Source organism: Phacochoerus africanus, chromosome 2 (genome assembly GCF_016906955.1).
Source record: "Phacochoerus africanus isolate WHEZ1 chromosome 2, ROS_Pafr_v1, whole genome shotgun sequence".
NCBI lineage: Eukaryota > Metazoa > Chordata > Mammalia > Artiodactyla > Suidae > Phacochoerus > Phacochoerus africanus.
The window spans coordinates 253,883,595-253,903,414 of NC_062545.1; the positions used below are offsets into that span (position 1 = coordinate 253,883,595).

Here is a 19,820-nt window from a genome sequence, read left to right on the forward strand (position 1 = left end):
GACGCTCAAGGAAAAAATGTTGATTAACTTTGAATTCTCCCTCATGAGAAATTAAGTACTAAGGAACAGGATTTCATCAGGCAGGGTTAGGCTCTGGAGCGATTTTTTTCATCTCCCAAGATCCAACTTTTGCCCTGCTGGGGGCAACATCACTCCCACTGACAGTATATGTTCCAGACCTTTCACTATGCATTTACATTAACGCTTATCCCTAAAAACACATGGTCCTGTTTTACAGTTTTAATGACATCTTCCTGTAAGTATTAGTCTGAATCTTGCTTTTTCTCCCCCTCTACTGGACACCTTGAGGAGACAGAGCTGTGTTGAGATAGACAGACATCCATCATTTAACTACTGAATAATATTTAAATCATATCAACTTAACTGACTTTATTAAAGTCCTTCGACTATTGAACATTATCAAGTTTTGGACTTCTTGGCCTTCAACTAATGCTTCAATGAATATCTTCCCGTACATCTCCTTGGGCTCATGCTTTTCTAACATAGGTACCAAGATGGGAACAGCATATGTACAAAGGTATACAAATTTTTTTTAATTTTATTTTATTGGCGTAGAGCTGATTTACAGTGTTGTATTAGTCCCAGGTGTATAGCAAAGTGAATCAGTCATACATATAAACATAGCCATTCTTTTTTCCCATGGAAGTTATTACGAACTATTGAGGCGACTTTTCTGTGTTATACAGTAGGTTCTCATTAACCACCTATTTTATACACTAGGGTGTATGTGTTATTCCCTCCCCCCCCCACCCCGCCACAGTTTCACCTATGGCAACTATAAGGTTGCTTGTGAAATCTGTAAGTTTGTTTCTGTTTTTTAAATAAGTTCTTTTGTATCATTTTTATTAGATTCCACACATAAGTGTTATCACATGATATTTGTCTGACTTCCTTCACTCGGTATGAAAATCTTTAGGTCCATTCATGTCACTGCAAATGACATTATTTCATTTTTTTTAATGCCTGAGTAATATTCCATTGTATATATGCACCACATCTTCTTTACGCAATCCTCTGTAGATGTACGCTGAGGCTGTTTCCATGTCTTGGTTATTGTAAATGGTGCGGCAATGAACACTGGGATACATGTATCTTTATGAATTGTGGTTTTGTCTGGATATATGCCCAGGAGTGGGAGTGCTGGATCATATGGTAGTTCTATATTTAATTTTAATAGATACTTTCAAGTTACTCTCCAGAATGACTGTAATTTACTTTCTCACACAGAACTTATAAGAGTACACATTTCCCCAAGAGTTTATATTAAATATGACCTCTTTCTACCTAGGGCGGTGCTAAACATTTTCATTAAATGAGTCATTTAAAAGTGTTTATATTAATCACGGCTGAGAGTAGCTTGGGTAAGAGGGAAGATGTGTAGATAAGATGATGCTGTTGGAAATGCCGACCAATGAGAGTGTGAGGTTGGGCTGCTGAAATGTCCAGAAAACCTGTATTAGGGCCTAACTTACCCCCACAAAACACCAAGACTTAGTCTTAGCAGGGGACTTGCAGCAGACTTTGAAATGGTGACCTCAGGTAACCGGCACTAAATCTTTTTACCCCTTCACCATGTGTCTCGGGCACCAAGAACAATATTGAGGGGAATGGAAACCAAACACCCAAAGTAAATGAAGTGGTGAAAAGGCAATGATCCATTTACCAGAGAAGAACAATACATATGATGATGAGAACACTAAACAGCCTGAAAAATGAGGCTAAAAACTTTACAGTGTTAGGGAGCAGCAAGGACCGCATCCATATGATAAATGCCAAGGTCTTTTAGAGAAGAAAAGCATTTCTAGTAAATAAAAGTAGAAATGCCCCTTTCTCCCTCTCCTTCCTTTCCCTTCCTCCCCTTCTTAACACACACACACCCATATACATACCCCTACCTGAAAGACATACAACCAGGACCTACTGTAGAACACAGGGAACTATATTCAATATCTCCAAATAGACTATAATGGAAAAGAATCTGAAAAAGAATATATATATATATACATACAAATATACATATGCATAACTAAATCACTTTGCTGTACCCTTGATACTAACGCAACTTGGAAAAACAACTATACTTCAATTTTAAAAACAAAACCAGCATCAAAATCATAGGTCTGTTACTTCAGATAGCCATTTCCTTACGAAGGCTCCCATACCACATAAAACTTATATTCAATACACACACACACACACACACACACACACACACACACACTTTAGTATCCCGCAAATTATGATGCAGTGGGAAAAAAAGCATGGAACAACATTTCACAACACAAAGATTCAAATTTCAACTGTGGCTTTTTCTCAAAGGTGTACTTTTTCCTTCCAACTTGGCCTAAAAACAATTCTCATCAAGGAGACAGGAGGTCACACTCTAAGGAAGAGAAGATGCTGAAGGAAGAGCAAATGGGAGACCATACTTGTTGAACACCTACTGAGTGCTTGGCATAGAGACCCTCGTTCAATCCCTGTAACGAGGCTGGGAGGTACGATGACCTAAGAAATGGAAACCAAGCAAGGTAAACATGACTAAGGCCCCTGATTCAGCAGCTGAGATGTGAACGCAGCCCTAAGAACTCCAAAGTCTGCTTCCCCAGGGTACCATGGAACCTGCTGAAACTCAAGAGTCCTGTTAATACTTGAAGAGGTCAGACTGTAAAACAGACAGAACAGTGCTCCTGCTATGTTACTGTTCTTCCCTGGACAGAAAGAGGAACTCATGTTACTGCTGCTCAGAAGTTTCTAGAATTGCATTTTTCTCCTCAAAGTTACTCGAACATATCCAGGGAAAATAATCATCATTATAAGAGGAGGACATCAAGACAATATTCAGAAAACTTGCTGGAAGATTAGAGGCTGTCTTTTTTCTTTTTTTTTTTTTTTACATGAAAGACTCCATTGTTTTAACAGTACTTTTTTTTAATTATAGTTGATTTACCATATTGTGTCCATTTCTGCTGTACAGCAAAGCGACCCACTCACACATATATACTATTGGCTGTCTTGATGGGAATTTTGGGGCCTACAGGGGCAGCCAGACATCCCAGGCACTGAGAACCAAAAGCATCCCCTTCACAAAAACTCCCCTACCCCAAATCCCCACCAAATAATCATTCTGTAGACACATGACCTCCAGGATCCAACACACTTTCTGAAACTCAACTGAAACATTCAACAATACAATGACAAGCCCAAACCTATGCGGGTCCTGAATCACATACCTGGGGCTGTGAAATGACAGGCGTGGACGTGAAGGCAGCAGCCATGGCAGGTCCGGAGTGGTGGGCAGTGACCAGGCCCCAGGACTAAGGCGCCGGACACAGGAGTCAGGTTCTGGTGGTTGCTGATCAGATCGCAGTCATGCTAGGGGCAACTGTACCTGGAAAAGGATGGCAAACCCACATTTAGCCTGAGAGGATGAGCACTTGGGAGGGAAGTACCGCTGGCCACAGGAAGTGAAAATCCCCCACATCAAATGCCAACTACCCACTTAGTGAAAAGTGGAAGCTGGGAGAGAGCCGCTAACACCCCAACACCAGGAGTCCTGTACCACATTATGTGGCTGGATCTTCCGAAGTCTGAATCCCACTCGGCATGCTAGCTAGATGTTCTGGGCAGGTGAAATGACAGGCGTGGACTGTCAAACTGTAAAGATGGGGAGTGTAGGCAGGGGGGAAGGGCCATCCTGTCACTAAGTCATAAAGTGAGGGGCTCCCAATTAAGAGCTAACAGTTTATAGACAAAAGGCAAGGGGAATGCTAGCATCCAGTCTCTTGGAGAGCACCCAGTTCAGCCCTGCCCATCAGCAGATGAAAAAAACTGAGAACTGGAAAAGATCGATGACAGAAGCAGACTCTTCATCAAAGGCAGAACCAGCCCTAGAGCATCAAACATTCCCAGTCCCCCAAGAGGCATAAGGAAATGGGTTCCATGTGTCCGTTTCCTTAGGGAACCTGGGACCACTTGCAGAATTAAAGAAAGACAAGACACTGCCCCAAGGCTATCAGAGTTGGTCACAAGAAGTAGTCAAGTATCTGGACTGGGCAGGAAGAGAGGCTTTGAAAATCAGACTTCCGCACGTGTCAGTGTGTGTATGAGGAAGGATGTCTCTCAACTCCCCTCAACATCGTTAGGGAGCGGATGCTGGATAAGCACAAAGTATAACCAAAACTTCCAATATTAATATGTGTATTAAGAATAACTCACAAGTATGATAACGTCCTTGCAGTAAAGCATGGCCTAAGTTCCATCAAAAGACTGATGTAATCATTTCCACATTGCAATCTAGTCCAGACAGGAGAATTTTTTCATTTTTTATTTTTATTTATTTATTTATTTATTTATTTATTTATTTATTTATTTTGTCTTTTCAGGGCTGCAGTCACGGTATATGGAGGTTCCCAGGCTAGGGGTCTAATCAGAGCTGTAGCTGTCGGCCTACACCAGAGCCACAGCAATGCCAGATCCGAGCTGTGTCTGCGACCTACACCACAGCTCACGGCAATGCCAGATCCTTAACCACTGAGCAAGGAAAGGGATTGAACCCGCAACCTCATGGTTCCTAGTCGGATTCGTTAACCACTGCGCCATAACGGGAACTCCAAGAATTTTTTCATTTAAAAAATTTAAGAAAATATACAACTACCATATGATCCAGCAATCCCACTCCTGGGCATATATCCAGACAAAACTATGATTCAAAAAGATACATGCATACCTATGTTCACTGTAGCACCACTCACAATAGCCAGGACATTGACAGATGAATGGATGTGGTACATTTATACAGTGGATTATTACTCAGCCATAAAAGGAACAAAATATGCCATTTGCAGCAACATGGATGCAGCTAGAGATTCTCATACTAAGTGAAGTCAGAAAGAGAAAGACAAATACCACATGGTATATCATTTATGTGTGGAATCTAAAATGTGGCACAAATGAATCTGTCTACAAAATGGGAAGAGACTCACAGACATGGAGATCAGACGTATGGTTGCCAAGGGGGAAGGCATAGGGTGGACTGAGAGTTTGGGGTTAACAGACGCAAGCTATTCCATTTTGAATGGATGGACAATAAAGTCCTACCGTATCCAGTCTCTCAGGATAGACTATGATGGAAAGGAATATTTTAACAAAAAGAATGTATATAGGACTGAGTCACGTTGCTATACAGCAGAAATTGGCACAACATTGTAAGTCAACTATATTTTAATTTTAAAAAGTACTTAAGAAAATATTTTCAAAACTAAAGAAAATATTTTCATTTAAGAAAATTTGGAGTTCCTGTCATGGCGCAGCGGAAATGAATCTGACTAGGAACCACGAAGTTGCGGGTTCGATCCCTGGCCTCGATCAGTGGGTTAAGGACCATGCGTTGCCATGAGCTGTGGTGTAGGTCGCAGACACGGCTCAGATCTGGTGTTGCTGTGGCTGCAGTGTAGGCTGGCAGCTGCAGCTCTGATTCGACCCTAGCCTGGGAACCTCCATATGCCATAGGTGTGGCCCTGAAAAAAAAAAAATTTTCATTTTTGGGTTGTTTCCATACCACCTAACACCACCGTTTTATGCAAAAGATACTTATGGGACTTCTAAGTGAAGTAAGGGCATGATGAATAAAAATGAGCTGCCTACAAGGAGCTTCTGTCTGTAAATATACTTTCTAGCTTCACCAGCATGCAAGATGACGCCGGAACACTTTTAAACTATTGGGAAATGATACACTTCATAAAAGTACAAGCTATGAACCAGGATCACAAGATCAAGTCTTGAGCAGTAAGTAAGGGTGGAGTTGGATATTTAACCCAAGTCTTCGCCAAATCTTCTGGCACTATTCTCCAGTAGTTGGATGGTGCTGGGCACGTCAGACAACCTCAAAAGAACTGTTTCCTAAGAAACAATCTAGATTTGGCAGCAATGTCTATGAACCCTACATTTTGACTTTTCTCCTGTCTTCGTGTTATCATCCTTCCCAGTGCAATCACGTTCGGTTTCAGTTTTTTAGAACCGTGGCAGCTTCCTGATTTCTACCTCTCACTTTCTGTTGGAGTGGCTTTTTTCTGGCTGCACCCCTGGCACACAGAATTTCCTGGTCCACAAATTGAACCAGTGCCACAGCAGCAACTGGAGCCACAGCAATGACAATGCTGGATCCGTAACCCACTGAGCCACCCGGGAATTCCTAAAGCAATTATTTTTACTGATAAATAAGAAGTAAAGCTTTCAAGCCAATCAGTTCTAACATTCCACACAAAATTCCATAGCTACCCTGAGATGACCGTGATATTCTCTTTGGTCCCAGTTTTAGGAGGGAAAAGAGCTGCTGTTTATCACACCAAGTTTAGACAACAGCCCAGGAGAAAGGCATAAATACACAGAGTGCCTTTCTTCTCTCAGGATGGCTGCCAGGGAGCCGAGGCTACCCTGGGAAATTACAGGGCCCCACAGTGCCCTGCTTTGTACGCCACTTACTCCTGGCATCACTCTGTGTGACCCCCTAGTCCTCTCTTTTTCCTTTTTCCACATATTTATAATTCACATCATCTTGTCCTTTCATGTGTAGGATGGATAGATGAATATATTAATAGCATGATAACCAAAAACCAAAAGACGCAGGCAAGTGAGATTCTATTCTTGAAGACTCACACTGTGTGTGGGGGTCCAATCTTCTTTCTGCCCAGCTAAGTCATGAAACAACATAACCTTAAAATGTATTCAATATTCAGAGTACATGGCATTGCCCAAAAGAGTGGCCACTCAGCCTGCAGATGGGAAAGGAGTATGACAAATATGCCATATGGCATCACTGACAGCAAAGGGGAGAGGGCGGGAGATGGAATTTAACAGATACCTACCGGATGCTGATGCTGGCCCAGTCGTTTCACATACAGTTTGAGGCAGTAACTCATTTAACAGATGAGAAACCCAAGGCTTTGAAAGGTTATGCATCACGCCCAGTCACATGGCCAGGAAATGATGGGTCTAAGACCTGAACCAGGACCCACTCCAGGGCCTTCCATAGACAAACCCTCGAAGTGAATGTAAATTAAGGAAGAGAAAATGCTTGGAGTTTTTTTACAGCAAAAATGTCAGGGGAGTTCCCATCATGGCTCAGCAGAAGAGAATCTGCCTAGTATCCATGAGGACTCGGGTTCCACCCCTGGCCTCGCTCAGCAGGTTAAGGATCCGGCATTGCCGTGAGCTATGGTGTAGGTCACAGACGCAGCTTGGATTCTGAGTTGCTGTAGCTGTGGTGTAGGCCGGTAGCTGTAGCTCCAATTGGCCCCTTAGCTTGGGAACCTCCATATGCTGTGGGTGAGGCCCTAAAAGAAAAAGAAAAAAAAAATGTCAGAAAGTTCTGAAGGAAGCAGGATGCAAGTCAGATGCCATGCAGGGTAACTATTTCCCCAAATCCTTAAATAGGGGACCATGGGCTGCTCTCATCCATATAAAACTTTGATGATGTGTCCCTAAATGATGATCCCTAAACTTGAATGATGTGTTCTGACTTATGTGACATATCCCCGAACTACACAGTAGATAACAGAGATTGTTAGTTTCATATTTTGAAGAAGAAAATTAAGACAGAAAATGAACAGCCTTTGAGACAAATCAAGTTTTGAGGCTTTCATGAAAACTTTTCTTTTTTTCCAGATGAAGACCTCTTTACTTCTGAGATAACAGTGTGTAATACTAGAAGATTCATGAAAGATGGGATATAGTTACCTAACTCTGAAAATATATAGGCTACCTCAAAGAGTAGTAATGTCTTAAAGTTACATATGAAACCTATTTACTTCCCAACCTATTTACAAAACTGTACAAATCATGGAGGAACAGACTTGATGACAAAAAAGACAACATGCTAAGAAAGGATGCCATTCAGTCTTTCGCCAAGTAAGCTGGATTATTTTGACATACTTGTCTCCGGCTTTCCCTGAGCCCCATCAACTACAGACTTGCACAGAATTTAAAAAAAAAAAAAAAAAAAACCATCCCTCTCTGAAATCTTCCAAGTACGTAGATACCTGTCCTGCGGTTCTTTGAACCTGCCCTCAACCTAACTCTCTGCTCCTTTGGCTTGAGCTCCAGCAATCCACAAGGCAGTGTGAGTTGGCCCCGTTAACCCCAGGTGTCCCTTGCCATTACTATTCCCCCTTCTCCTCCTCCCTAGTTGTCCCCATTCTCCATTGTAGGCATGCCTTCTACTCTCTATCACTCTTCTCAAAACCACAGAACTACTTTTCTTTTTTTTTTTTTTTTTGTCTTTTTAGAGACGCACCTGCAGCACATGGAGGTTCCCAGGCTAGGGATCGAATCAGAGCTGTAGCCGCCAGCCTATGCCAGAGACACAGCAAAGTGGGATCTGAGTCAACTCTGCAACCTACACCACAGCTCACGGCAACGCCGGATCCTTGACCCACTGAGCGAGGCCAGAAATCAAACCTGCGTCCTTATGGATACTAGTCAGATTCGTTCCCACGGAGCCGTGACAGGAACCTGCAGAACATGAGATTTGTCACTTATTTACTTGCCCCTTCACCCATTTCCTTACAGGCACTGGGTATGAATTACCGTAGCATCCCTCCATATAGTTCAAAATGGATATATACAATACAATTTACAAGTAAAAAAGCTACATAGGCTCATGCGTCCGTGCTAGATTCCTAGAGAAATAACCAATGAATATAAGAATGGGAAATATCCTGAATCAACCACAGGCACCACAGAGGGATACCAGCTATTGTGGGAAGTTCCAGAAACATATACTGGAAAGAATCCATATGGGAGGTTGGAGAACATTTAAGGCTCAACTTTCCCTTCATGGAAAACTGCAACTACACGGGGCCCCGCTAGACTCGCAATGATACTCCTTGTTCAGAGGGACAAGAGCTGCAGCGAACCAAGCCAGAGAGCATTAGGGTACATTTAAAATATACTCAAGTCCTTAGAAGGGGTTCCTGGCTCCAACCAAGCAAGTAATCTCTGGCTGTATTTACTTCTAATTTACATGTGGCCATAATGACTAGCCCAGAAAATATGTGGGGGAAAAACACTACCAGCTGGCTTCTGATATGGGCAGCCATGCCAAGTGACAATGATCTTGCTAATTACTGAGTGTCACACCAAATGCCTGGAAAAAAAGGAGCTGGTTCTGAGGCCAATGTTCCCTTTGATTACTTCTGGAGCTGAAGCTGGCTGCTTCCCTAGGCCTCATAAGAAGATGAATTTCTAATGGGCAAATTTATCTACTCTAAACTCAACCTTTTTCCTTCATCTGGACTTTAGTCAAACAGTGACTTATTTCAGCCTCTTGAGAGAATACAGGGCAATACTTGATACTGAGTATGCATACCTTCTTCTAAGACAAATCCAAATCTACCAGGCAAATGGAAACTATTATGAGGCTCAAGAGAAGGGAAGACTCTAGAATCAGAGCAAATATTTACTTAAGAAATAGGTATACCTATTTATACATAGGTATGGTATACTAGGTAACTTTAGAAAGATACAAGATCAGAAATGAGTCAGCCTTAACAAAAGACTTAATGATTTATAAACTTGAATGAAGGTAGTTGATAAGGTAGAAAACAGAATAAAAAGGCAGAAAATGGTATTAGTGAAACAGAAGATAAACCAGAGCTCGGGGTGGGACCTACATAGGTAAAAATGTCAAAGTGCCCATCCCCAAATAGAACAGATGAACAAAAAGTACTAAAGGAGGAAAGAAGTCATCAATGCTCAAACCAGAAATGGATAAAATTTATCCTCAAAATGTTACATAAATAGAGCCATTGAGGTCAAGTAGGAAAATATTTCAGATTTGAAATTTGTGATCCTTTCTCAGAGAGTTCCACAATCTGGCAGAAATCAAACAGGAGAAAAACTTTCAATCTCAAACCTGGATGAACATGATGATGCGACAGACGAAAGTAAGAGCTATAGCTTATCTTTCTCAGTATTTACCTATTCCCCTGCCAGAGCTAAATAACATCTGAAGCCAGCCTTATATCTAAAGCCTGAGATTGGAAGCTTCTTCTGTGGAATCTAAGATGGAAAGACCTTAACAATGGTAACATCAGGAAGAAGATACTGCACCCACTGAAACAAAAACAGGAAACTTGAAAAACAAGCAGTGGATGCACAGTGGGTTAATGATCTAGACTGTCTCAGTGGAGGCATGGGTTCAATCCCTGGCCCAGTGCAATGGGTTAAGGATCCAGCACTGCCACTGCTCTGGCTTGGATTCAGTCCCTGGCCCGGGAACTTCCACATGCCACAGGTGCAGGTGGAAAAGAAAAAAACACACACACACTGGAAATACAGAAAATAGAGCAGTAAGAATGAGAAAAGTAGTGGATGAGTCCAAGAGATCTAATAGCCAAATAAAAGCAATTCTGGAACAAAAAAACAATGGAAATTTGGGGGAGAGTAATCAAACAACTAACTGAAAACATTTCCTAAAGGGACACATCCTAAGTTTGTTGACTTTAAAGGTCCTAAGACCCTCATGTCCACCTGCACTTATTTTAATATGCCCATGTTAAGCACATCATCAAGATTTTTTTAAAAAAATACCAGATTTTGGGGGAGTTCCCTTCGGGGCTCAGCGGTTAACAAACCCACTTAGGATCCATGAGGATGCGGGTTCACTCAGTGGGTTAAGGATCCAGCACTGCTATGAGCTATGGTGTAGGTTGCAGATGTGGCTCAGATCCCACGTTGCTGTGGCTGAGGCATAGGTCAGCAGCTGTAGCTCTGATTAGACCCCTAGCCTGGGAACTTCTCTATGCCTCAGGTGCGGCCCTAAAAAAGCAAAAAAAAGACACAGATTTTTAAAAATTCCTGTAACCGATCCTGACGGAAAAGTGATGGGAGCTCGTAAACAAAGGACCAGGGATCAGAAAGTCTTTGCATTTCTCAACAGCAATCTAGAAGCTGGAAGACAATGAACAATGAGCAAAGCGATTTACAATCGACCATCCCATTCCAGGGTATTCTTTGGCAAAACAGGTGGAAACCAATCAAAAAGAAGGCATGAGATACGGAACTGGAGTTCAAATTAGGAGAAAACTAAAGGGAATTCTTGGCCTAACTGTGAAAGGACATTGCTGGATGACAGGTAAGAAGACTCGCAAAGTAGGTATGACAAAATAACTATCTGTCTGGGTATGTTGAGAGATTTCCAGAATGGACAGAGTTTGAGACAGAATGAGCATGCAGAATCCTAAGCACAGAGAATAGAATAGTAAGCACACAGAAAAATCAAGCAAACAACATAGGAAGACTAATGAAAATTGAAAGGAGAACAAAGAATTTGCAGAAGACGGAAAGGACACATAGACTCTGCGATGGCTCCACGGGGAACATTCACGAGATTATCATAACATTAACAATGAACAACGGCCGGAACAAAATCATGACCCAACTCTGTTAGGATGAAAAGGAACAGGAGGGGAGTATGTATTCAGCACATCTTGTAAGCGGTTAAGGCTATAAATTCTTGAAATTGACAGATCAAAAAATACAAGTAACAACCTAAGTGATGCAATGCACACACCCAATGAAACAGCTAAACCAGACGAACATGGTAGCTACGAAGAAGGTCCAATGGCAGAGAAGGAGAAAAGAACTCCTTTTTCTTGGCAAATCTCATATAGCTATATGACACTTTAAATTACAACACGGAGAACTTAGATTTTTAAAAAGAAAAGCGGAGTTCCCGTCGTGGCGCAGTGGTTAGCGAATCCGACTATGAACCATGAGGTGCGGGTTCAATCCCTTTCCTTGCTCAGTGGTTAAGGATCCGGCGTTGCCGTGAGCTGTGGTGTAGGTTGCAGACACGGCTCGGATCCCGCGTTGCTGTGGCTCTGGCGTAGGCAGGTGGCTGCAGCTCCGATTAGACCCCTAGCCTGGGAACCTCCATATGCCGCGGGAGCGGCCCAAGAAATAGCAACAACAACAACAACAAAAAGACAAAAAAAAAAAAAGAAAAGCAGAAAAGAAAACATACTACTCCTAAAACTAAAAATGTATTTCAAGTGGCAACAGACAGAAGGGCCACTATAGAAAATCAAGTTGATGCCAAGGAAGATGAGCTTTAAAAAAAAAAAAAAAATCACACATGCCTATAAAGTAATAATAGCTATTAGAATGATTAGAAATTATGGCTGTTGGAGTTGCTGTTGTGGCTCAATAGGTTAAGAACCCGACTTTGTCTCCGTGAGGATGCGGATTTAATCTCTAGCCTTGCTCAGTGGGTTAAGGATCCAGTATTGCTGTAAGATGTCACATAGATTGCAGATGTGGCTTATATCCAGTGTTGCTGTACTGTGGCATAGGCCAGCAGCTGCAGCTCCAATTCAGCCCCTAGCCTGGGAACTTCCATGTGCCACAGGTGCAGCCAGAAAATAGAGAATCAATATAAGAATAACTGGCACACCCAGAAAAAGCCAATGGAACAGACACTATTTAACAATAAAAATAAACTTTTCTTAAAGGATGTTAAGTTCTTAGTCTTAAAGAGCTCACTACAGTACAAGCAACCAAAGAAAAATAGACAAATGCACTAAATTGAAATTTAAAACGTCTGTGCAAAAACGAATAAATAAAACACACAAGAGTGAAAAGACAATCCACAAAATGGGATAAAATATTAGCAAATCAGGAGTTCCCTTTGTGGCTCAATGGTTAACAAACCCTACCAGGATCCATGAGGATGTGGGTTCCATTCCTAGCCTCATTCAGTGGGTTAAGGATCTGGCGTTGCCATGAGCTGTGATTTAGGTTGCAGAAGCAGCTTGGATCCAGCATTGCTGTGGCTGTGGCACAGGCCAGCAGCTACAGCTCCAATTCGACCCTTAGCCTGGAAACCTCCATACGCCTTGGGTGTGGCCCTAAAATAGCAAAAAAAAAAAAAATCTGCAAATCATATATCTAAAAAAAGAGGTGATATCCAGACTATATAAAGAAACTCAGTAGCAACAAAATCAAACAACCCAGCTTAAAAATACATAAAATTAATAAATAAAAATAAACAAAAAGACCTGGATAGACATTTCTCAAAGAAGGTATTCAAATAGCCAAAAAGCACATCAGAAGATAGTCAACATCGATAAATCATTAGGGAAATGAAAATCAACACCACAATGAGATACACCTCACATCCATGAGAACAGCTGTTTAACAAAATAGTCAAGGATGTGGAGAATTTGGTCCCTTTACGTACTGCTAGTAGGAATGGTCAGCTGCTACAGAAATCAGAATTGCCATTCCTCAAAAAATTAAAAATAGAATTATCATACTATCCATCAATTCCACTTCTGGGTATATATCCAAAAGAACTGAAAGCAGGGTCTCAAAGAGTTATTTGTATAGCCCTGTTCAGAGCAATATTATTCAAAAAGACCAAAAGGGAGGAACAACCTAAATGTCCATGGACAAATGAATGGATAAACATAACGTAGTGTATACATACAGTGGAAGAGTATGCAGCCTTAAAGAGGAAAGAAATGCTGGCACACACTACAACACGGATGAACCCTGAGGACACGGTGCTAAGTGAAATCAGCCAGTCACAAAAAGACAAATACTTTGTGATTCCACATGTATGAGGCACCTACTGCAGTCAAATTCACACAGACAGTATGCAGAACAGTGGTTACCAGGGGCTAGTGGAGGAGGAATGGGGAGTTGTTGTTTAATAGGTAGAGAGTTTCAGTTTTGCAAAAAGAAGAGGGTTCTGAAGATTTGTTTCATAGCAATGTGAATATACTGAGCACTACTGAACTTGAAAATGGTTAAGATAGTAAATTATGTCATTTATATGTTGCCATAATTAAAAGAAACAGCTCATTCCAAGAAAAACAGGAACTGTATGATCTACGACTGAGGCACAGGTTTGTTAAGTTACTAAACTTAGCAAATTTAATTAAAAGAATTATCATTAAAAAACTAAGGGGCTCAGTTATCAGGAAGAAAATCAAATTAAAATAACGAGATACTAAAAAAATAAAAAAGAAGAAAAAAAAAAAACCTAAGGAGGGGAATTCCCACTGTGGCTTAGTGCGTTAAGAACCTGACATAGTGTCCATGAGGATAAGGGTTTGATTCCTGGCCTCACTCAGTAGATTAAGTATCTGGTGCTGCTGCAAAGGGTAGCAGAGGCAACTCAGATTCAGTGTTGCTGTGGCTGTGGCAGAGGTCACAGCTGCAACTCCGATTTAACCCCTAGCCTAGGAACTTCTATGTTTCGCAGGTACAGCCATAAAAAGATTTAAAAAAAAAAAAACTAAGAGAGGAAAAAATATCAAATCACAAAAGGAAAAACTTATACTGGACAGTCATCAGCTTGACCACAGCAGATGACAAGACTTTGTCAAAAATATGGAATGACTCAAAAAGCACACTTTCAGCTAAGCTGTCATTTACTTGCAAAAGCAAGAACAAGGCACTTGTATTAAATATAGTCAGGATATATTTCACCCTGAAATCATGGGACAAATCAAAATAATGTGCTCAGGAGAGACTAGGAACGACACTTGTGATAATTATGGTGACCCAAAAATGCAGCTATTACAACTATTAAATGAAGCTTTTTGGCTGAAAAGCATTTAACTCTAATCAATAGGGATGGAGCAGGATAGTTACACAGGTGGTTGGAGAAGTCCCAACAAGGGGCCATAAGATAGAGAAATCTAGGGAACTTGGGAAGACCACTGTAAGTTAATAATTGCTCAAGAAAGCTATCAGACCAAGGCAGGACTGCTAGACTAGTGGAGGCAGGAGATATGCCTCAGGTCCTTGGGTAGGAGATGGAGTGAGGCCTGCATTCAGGTTCAGACCAAGGGCAGGAGTTGAAGGACCACCCTTCAGCTGATTTGAAAAAACAAAATGACAGTCCTAGTTTGACCTTATAGGGTCAAATACTCTCTTACTAGATACCAAGAAGGAGAAGGAGCTACTACTCAAAGAAAAGAGGAAGAGGCGGTATTTTCCCACACCCACTCCCCTTAGATTATAAAACTGTGGCCCACCTAATCCTGAGGGCAGAGCCCCTTGCCTGCCACTGGCCTCTCTCACAAGCATCCTATCTTAATAAATCTATTTCCTGCCTATCACTTTTTCTCTTGCTGAATTCTTTCTGCACTGAGGCACAAAGAACCTGAACCCCAGTTAAGCCCAGACACCAGGAGAGTGAAAAACCATGGGTTCAAGTCCCGAATTGGGTTTTGGCTAGGTTCAAGCCTTAAGTGCTGTCAGTTTCATAATGAATGAAGATTGAAAAAAAAAACAAAAAACAAAAAACCTCCAGGAAATCTCAAGAAAAAGGAAAAAAATCCTCACTTTTTGAGAGGCAGTCAACACTGTTCTCTTTCTAATGTGGATAAAACAGGAATTTCAGGCCAAATTTAAAGAACAAAAACAGGAAAAGGAAAAAATGGGTGACAAAGAATGGCAGCCGTGCATGTTTTATCTGAGCATCCTATCCTTAGCACTGCATCCCATAAAACCAGGGAGGCAAATGGTCCAGCTGGGCCGGAGAAAGCTGTGATCACTTTCAGAGTCCATTTGCTTCACACGCAGATTGAGAACAACAAAGGTAGGACAGCCCTTGAAAGGCCAAATGATTTCCTCATGCTTCGCTTTAAAACACCACCGTCTACCTCTGGTGGCAGAAACTTCTTCAAAGGATCAGGCCCAAGTTCTTGCTTCAGTATACTCACTGAAGACAATCTATTTCATGCTCTTAAATCATTCCTTTTCCACATTATATAGGATCAGTTTTTCCATTTGCTTCTCCAGCTCTCCAATCGGACCTTTTTTTGCTACAGTTGGCCTGAAAGTCTACCGCTCTTTCCATATGGCTCTCAGCTGATGCATTCAAAGGAAGGAATACTGCTGGCCCTTCCAGCTCACACGGCTCGAGGGAAAGAAACACTCGCACCACAGTCACACTGCTTTACATGTATTTTTAATGGTTCAGAGTTCAGTATGCTATAGATGGAAGAAAGTGGCTAAAACTATTTAAAGAAAACTCATTGTCCTGATGTCAAAGACTGTACTGACTGGCATACAGTTTTCCCTTTTGGAAAGTGTTCCTGCTGGGGAAAGATGCTATCCTGAAATATGTCAAAATAACCGGGAATTTGTAAAGCAAAATTTTCGGTAAAGTCTCGGAACAGCTGTCCCCACAAGGGCCAAGGACGTCTTGGCCATACTCCATTTGAGTTTCAAGCTCAAGCTAGTTTGTGCTATACTTCTTAGAAAATGCGAACATTTTGAAGCTTAGGAATAATGGGTCAGAAATCGGGCAGAAGGAGAAACACACCCTTAAAGTTTAAAAAAAGAAAAGAAAAATGAACTCGTTGAGTGTCCTCAATCATAAAGGGAGAGAGCAAAGGAGTTCCCATTCTGGCTCAGCAATAAGGAAACCCACTAGGATCCATGATGACCTGGGCTCGATCCCTGGCCTGGCTCAGTGGCTTAAGGATCCAGCACTGCTATGAGCTGTGCTGTGGGTTGCAGATGCTGCTCAGATCTGCCATTGCTGTGGCATAGGCCAGCAGCTGCAGCTCCGCTAGGACCCCTGGCCTGGGAACTTCTATATGCTGCACCTGCAGCCCTAAAAAATAAAAAATTTGAACAATTAAAAATTTTTTAAAAATCAAATAAAAACAGGAGTTCCCGTTGTGGCTCAGTGGTTAATGAATCCGACTAGGAACCATGAGGTTGCGGGTTCAATCCCTGGCCTTGCTCAGTGGGTTAGGGATCCGGCATTACTGTGAGCTGTGGTGTAGGTCGCAGACACAGCTCAGATCCTGCGTTGCTGTGGCTCTGGCGTAGGCTGGCAGCTATAGCTCCAATGAGACCCCTAGCCTGGGAACCTCCATATGCCACAGGAGTGGCCCTAGAAAAGGCAAAAAGACCAATAAATAAATAAATAAAATAAAAAAACAAAGCGAGAGAACAAGAAGATGGGATAAGGACAAAGGAAGAGAAGTCAACTCAAAGGACCTAGAAAATCCTCTCGGAAGACAGGGCAACCAAAAGAATTACTCTTTGAATAAGACATAGACTTACTACCCAGTTTCTTTCCATTGCCCAAGACCCATGGTGTCTCAACTCCTGATCTTTTTAGTATCTCCAAGCCTTCACCTCACCAAGCCATTTGCATAAGAACCCAGACTAACAGTAATCAAAAGTTCCAACCTAGAAAGTAAATATCCTGAAGCATAGGGTGGATACATTTCTATTGAGGAATGTTTCTGGAGGGAGCCTGTGAACCGGGCTGCAGTGTTTGCAGTCTACAGGTTTCAGGAGAAGATTACAACCTCTATAACCAACACTCAGGCTGAGCTAGACTCTTCCAACCTGAGCCCATGAAGGAGTTTGGGGGCAACACTTCTAAAAGCAAGTGCATGTTCTACCAGCAGAAGTAACTGCCAAATGGCTTAGAAGAGACGGACGGGGAGGGGAAGGGAAAGAGGGAAGAAGAGGGAACAAATGGGACGGAGGGCAAAGTGTCAAAACAGCTGGCCAGAATAGAAGTCTATGGCTGGGGTAAGGAAAGTATTCAGCCCAGAATAACAGCTGGTGACGGCGGGATTCTGCTGACAGAGGCATCTTCCACTACTGGAGATGTCCAGGAGCTTAAACTTCAAGTGCCTTTGAGAAAATAAGTCAAAATCAATTCTGAGGGCCTGAATTGAAGAAGCATGATTGAAAATGACCACAACATAAAAAGGCTACACCTGAAAGATGGTTTTCTGATGTGTTTTCCAAAATGTAACAAAATGAGGCACTCAAGTTTATTTCTGGTGCAAAATGTTTACAACCTTTCTTGAATACAATCTGGGGGGGGTGTGTGTACATGTGTATGGTTTGCATCAAGATCCTAAAAAGTAAACTTCATTAGGGGATACACAATTCTACAACTAGGAATTTATGCTTTGGAAAGAATTAAGGGCAAAAATTTTTCTACAAGGGGGCATAAAGCAATATCATATATGACTAGAAAATTTTACAAACTAATAATACAGCATTTGTCAACTGAGTTTGTCTTTTGTTTCTGTGTCTGTTTGTTGTTTAGGGCTGCAGGTGCAGCATATGGAGGTTCCCAGGCTAGGGGTTAAATCAGAGATGCAGCTGCTGGCCTAGAGCACAGACACAACCTTGCCAGATCTGAGCCACATCTGAGACCTATACCACCGCTTGCAGAAATGGCAGATCCTTAGCCCGCTTAGTGGGGCAAGGGATTGAACCAGCATCCTCATGAATACCAGTCGGGTTCGTTTCCACTGAGCCATGATGGGAATTCCTATCAGGTGAGTTGCTAAAACAATGTTTACATGCAATTCAGTTTTATACAGCCAATAAAAATTAAACTATTGAAATCATGTAACTATATACTCTCCCGTTTGAGAAACATATACATAAAGAAAGACTGTACATATGTGTGTGTGTATGTGTTGTGCTCTGAGGTGGAATGGGCATTTTTAATTTTCTACAGAAGAATAATGTACAGGACTAAGAGTAACAGGGACCAGATAACATATGCCACAGCCACAGCAATGTGGGATCCAAGCCACGTCTGCAACCCAAACCACAGCTCATGGCAATGCTGGATCCTTAACTCACAGAGTGAGGCCAGGAATCAAACCCTCAATTCTTAGGAATACCAATCAAGTGCATTACCACTGAGCCACAAGGGGAACTCCTAAACTGTATGTTTTAAATACGTGCAGTTTATGTATGTCCTCAATGAAAAATATTACTAGAAAGCCTAAGTCGTGTAATAAAGAAGAAATGCTATTTTACAGAGTTTTTAAATACAGTATTTAAAGAACATTTTCCTTGAATGGAAAACACCAGCTTATAGGAAAATCTGAGCTGTCACAAACATATGACTTTATATATAATATAAAATTACATTACATTATATATTATCATATACATATATAAAATCGTATGTTTGTAACAACGCCAGGGCAGCCCAATGCAGAGCATCAGAGACCAAATGAGGTGAGGAGGATGTCTGGTGGGGAGTCAGCCAAGAGCACGTATCAAAGCCTGAAAGGTAAGGAGGCATCCAGAAGAGGGGGAGAGAGAGGCAGAGACTCACGGTTTTTAATAGCTGTGGAAATAAAAAGAGAGGCTTAAGCATGTGTGTGGTGGAGTGTGTGTGTGTGTGTGTGTGTGTCTGTATACAAGTCAGAGGCCTGGGAGTAGTGACACCCCAATAACTACGATTCGCCTAGCCCTTAGGTCTTGGGCTCTAAGCACCACTCTCTACTGAAAAGCCCCAGGCTTTCTGGAGAAGCGTGAGTCCAGAGCTGGGTTCAGGGAAGTACACCATAACTTGGAACATCTTCTTGTGCCAGAAAGATCTACAGCACTCAAGAGTGATGAAGACATGTTAAAAGAATAAGGAAATTAGCTTGCAGGGCCCCTCCCTGGCCTAAAATGGATAATGTTGTGCTTCAAAATAAATGACCGAGCAGATTGATAAATCAGGAATCTAGGAGTTGGTCTTAATATAAATAAACCAGTAAAAGTTTGCTGAGAAACAGGGCATTTGCCTAGACTCAAATATTTCCCACAAATCCTCATTCCTTACAAAGAAAAATAGTATCTCTACAGTGGACAGGTCTGGCAGGTACTGTGTTAATCAAGGGATCAAAGTAAACATCACCAGGAATTAGGACAAATATACATTACGTGCCACCTGATAGGATGTGCTGAGAAAAAATACAGCGTTAGTTACCTCTGTGATGTTCCTGCCAAAGTTT

General features: G+C 41.7%; 1 protein-coding gene across 4 annotated transcripts in view; it reads right to left on the reverse strand.

Annotated features, from left to right (window-relative positions):
* Positions 1-19,820, reverse strand: part of LPAR1 (lysophosphatidic acid receptor 1) — a 168,399-nt gene that overhangs the window by 94,569 nt on the left and 54,010 nt on the right. For all 4 annotated transcript variants that reach the window (XM_047768136.1, XM_047768138.1, XM_047768137.1 and 1 more), the window contains exon 2: positions 3,252-3,409. In XM_047768136.1, coding sequence (XP_047624092.1) covers positions 3,252-3,296 — 45 coding nt within the window. In that variant the 5' untranslated portion in view covers positions 3,297-3,409. The remainder of the gene's footprint in view (positions 1-3,251; positions 3,410-19,820) is intronic.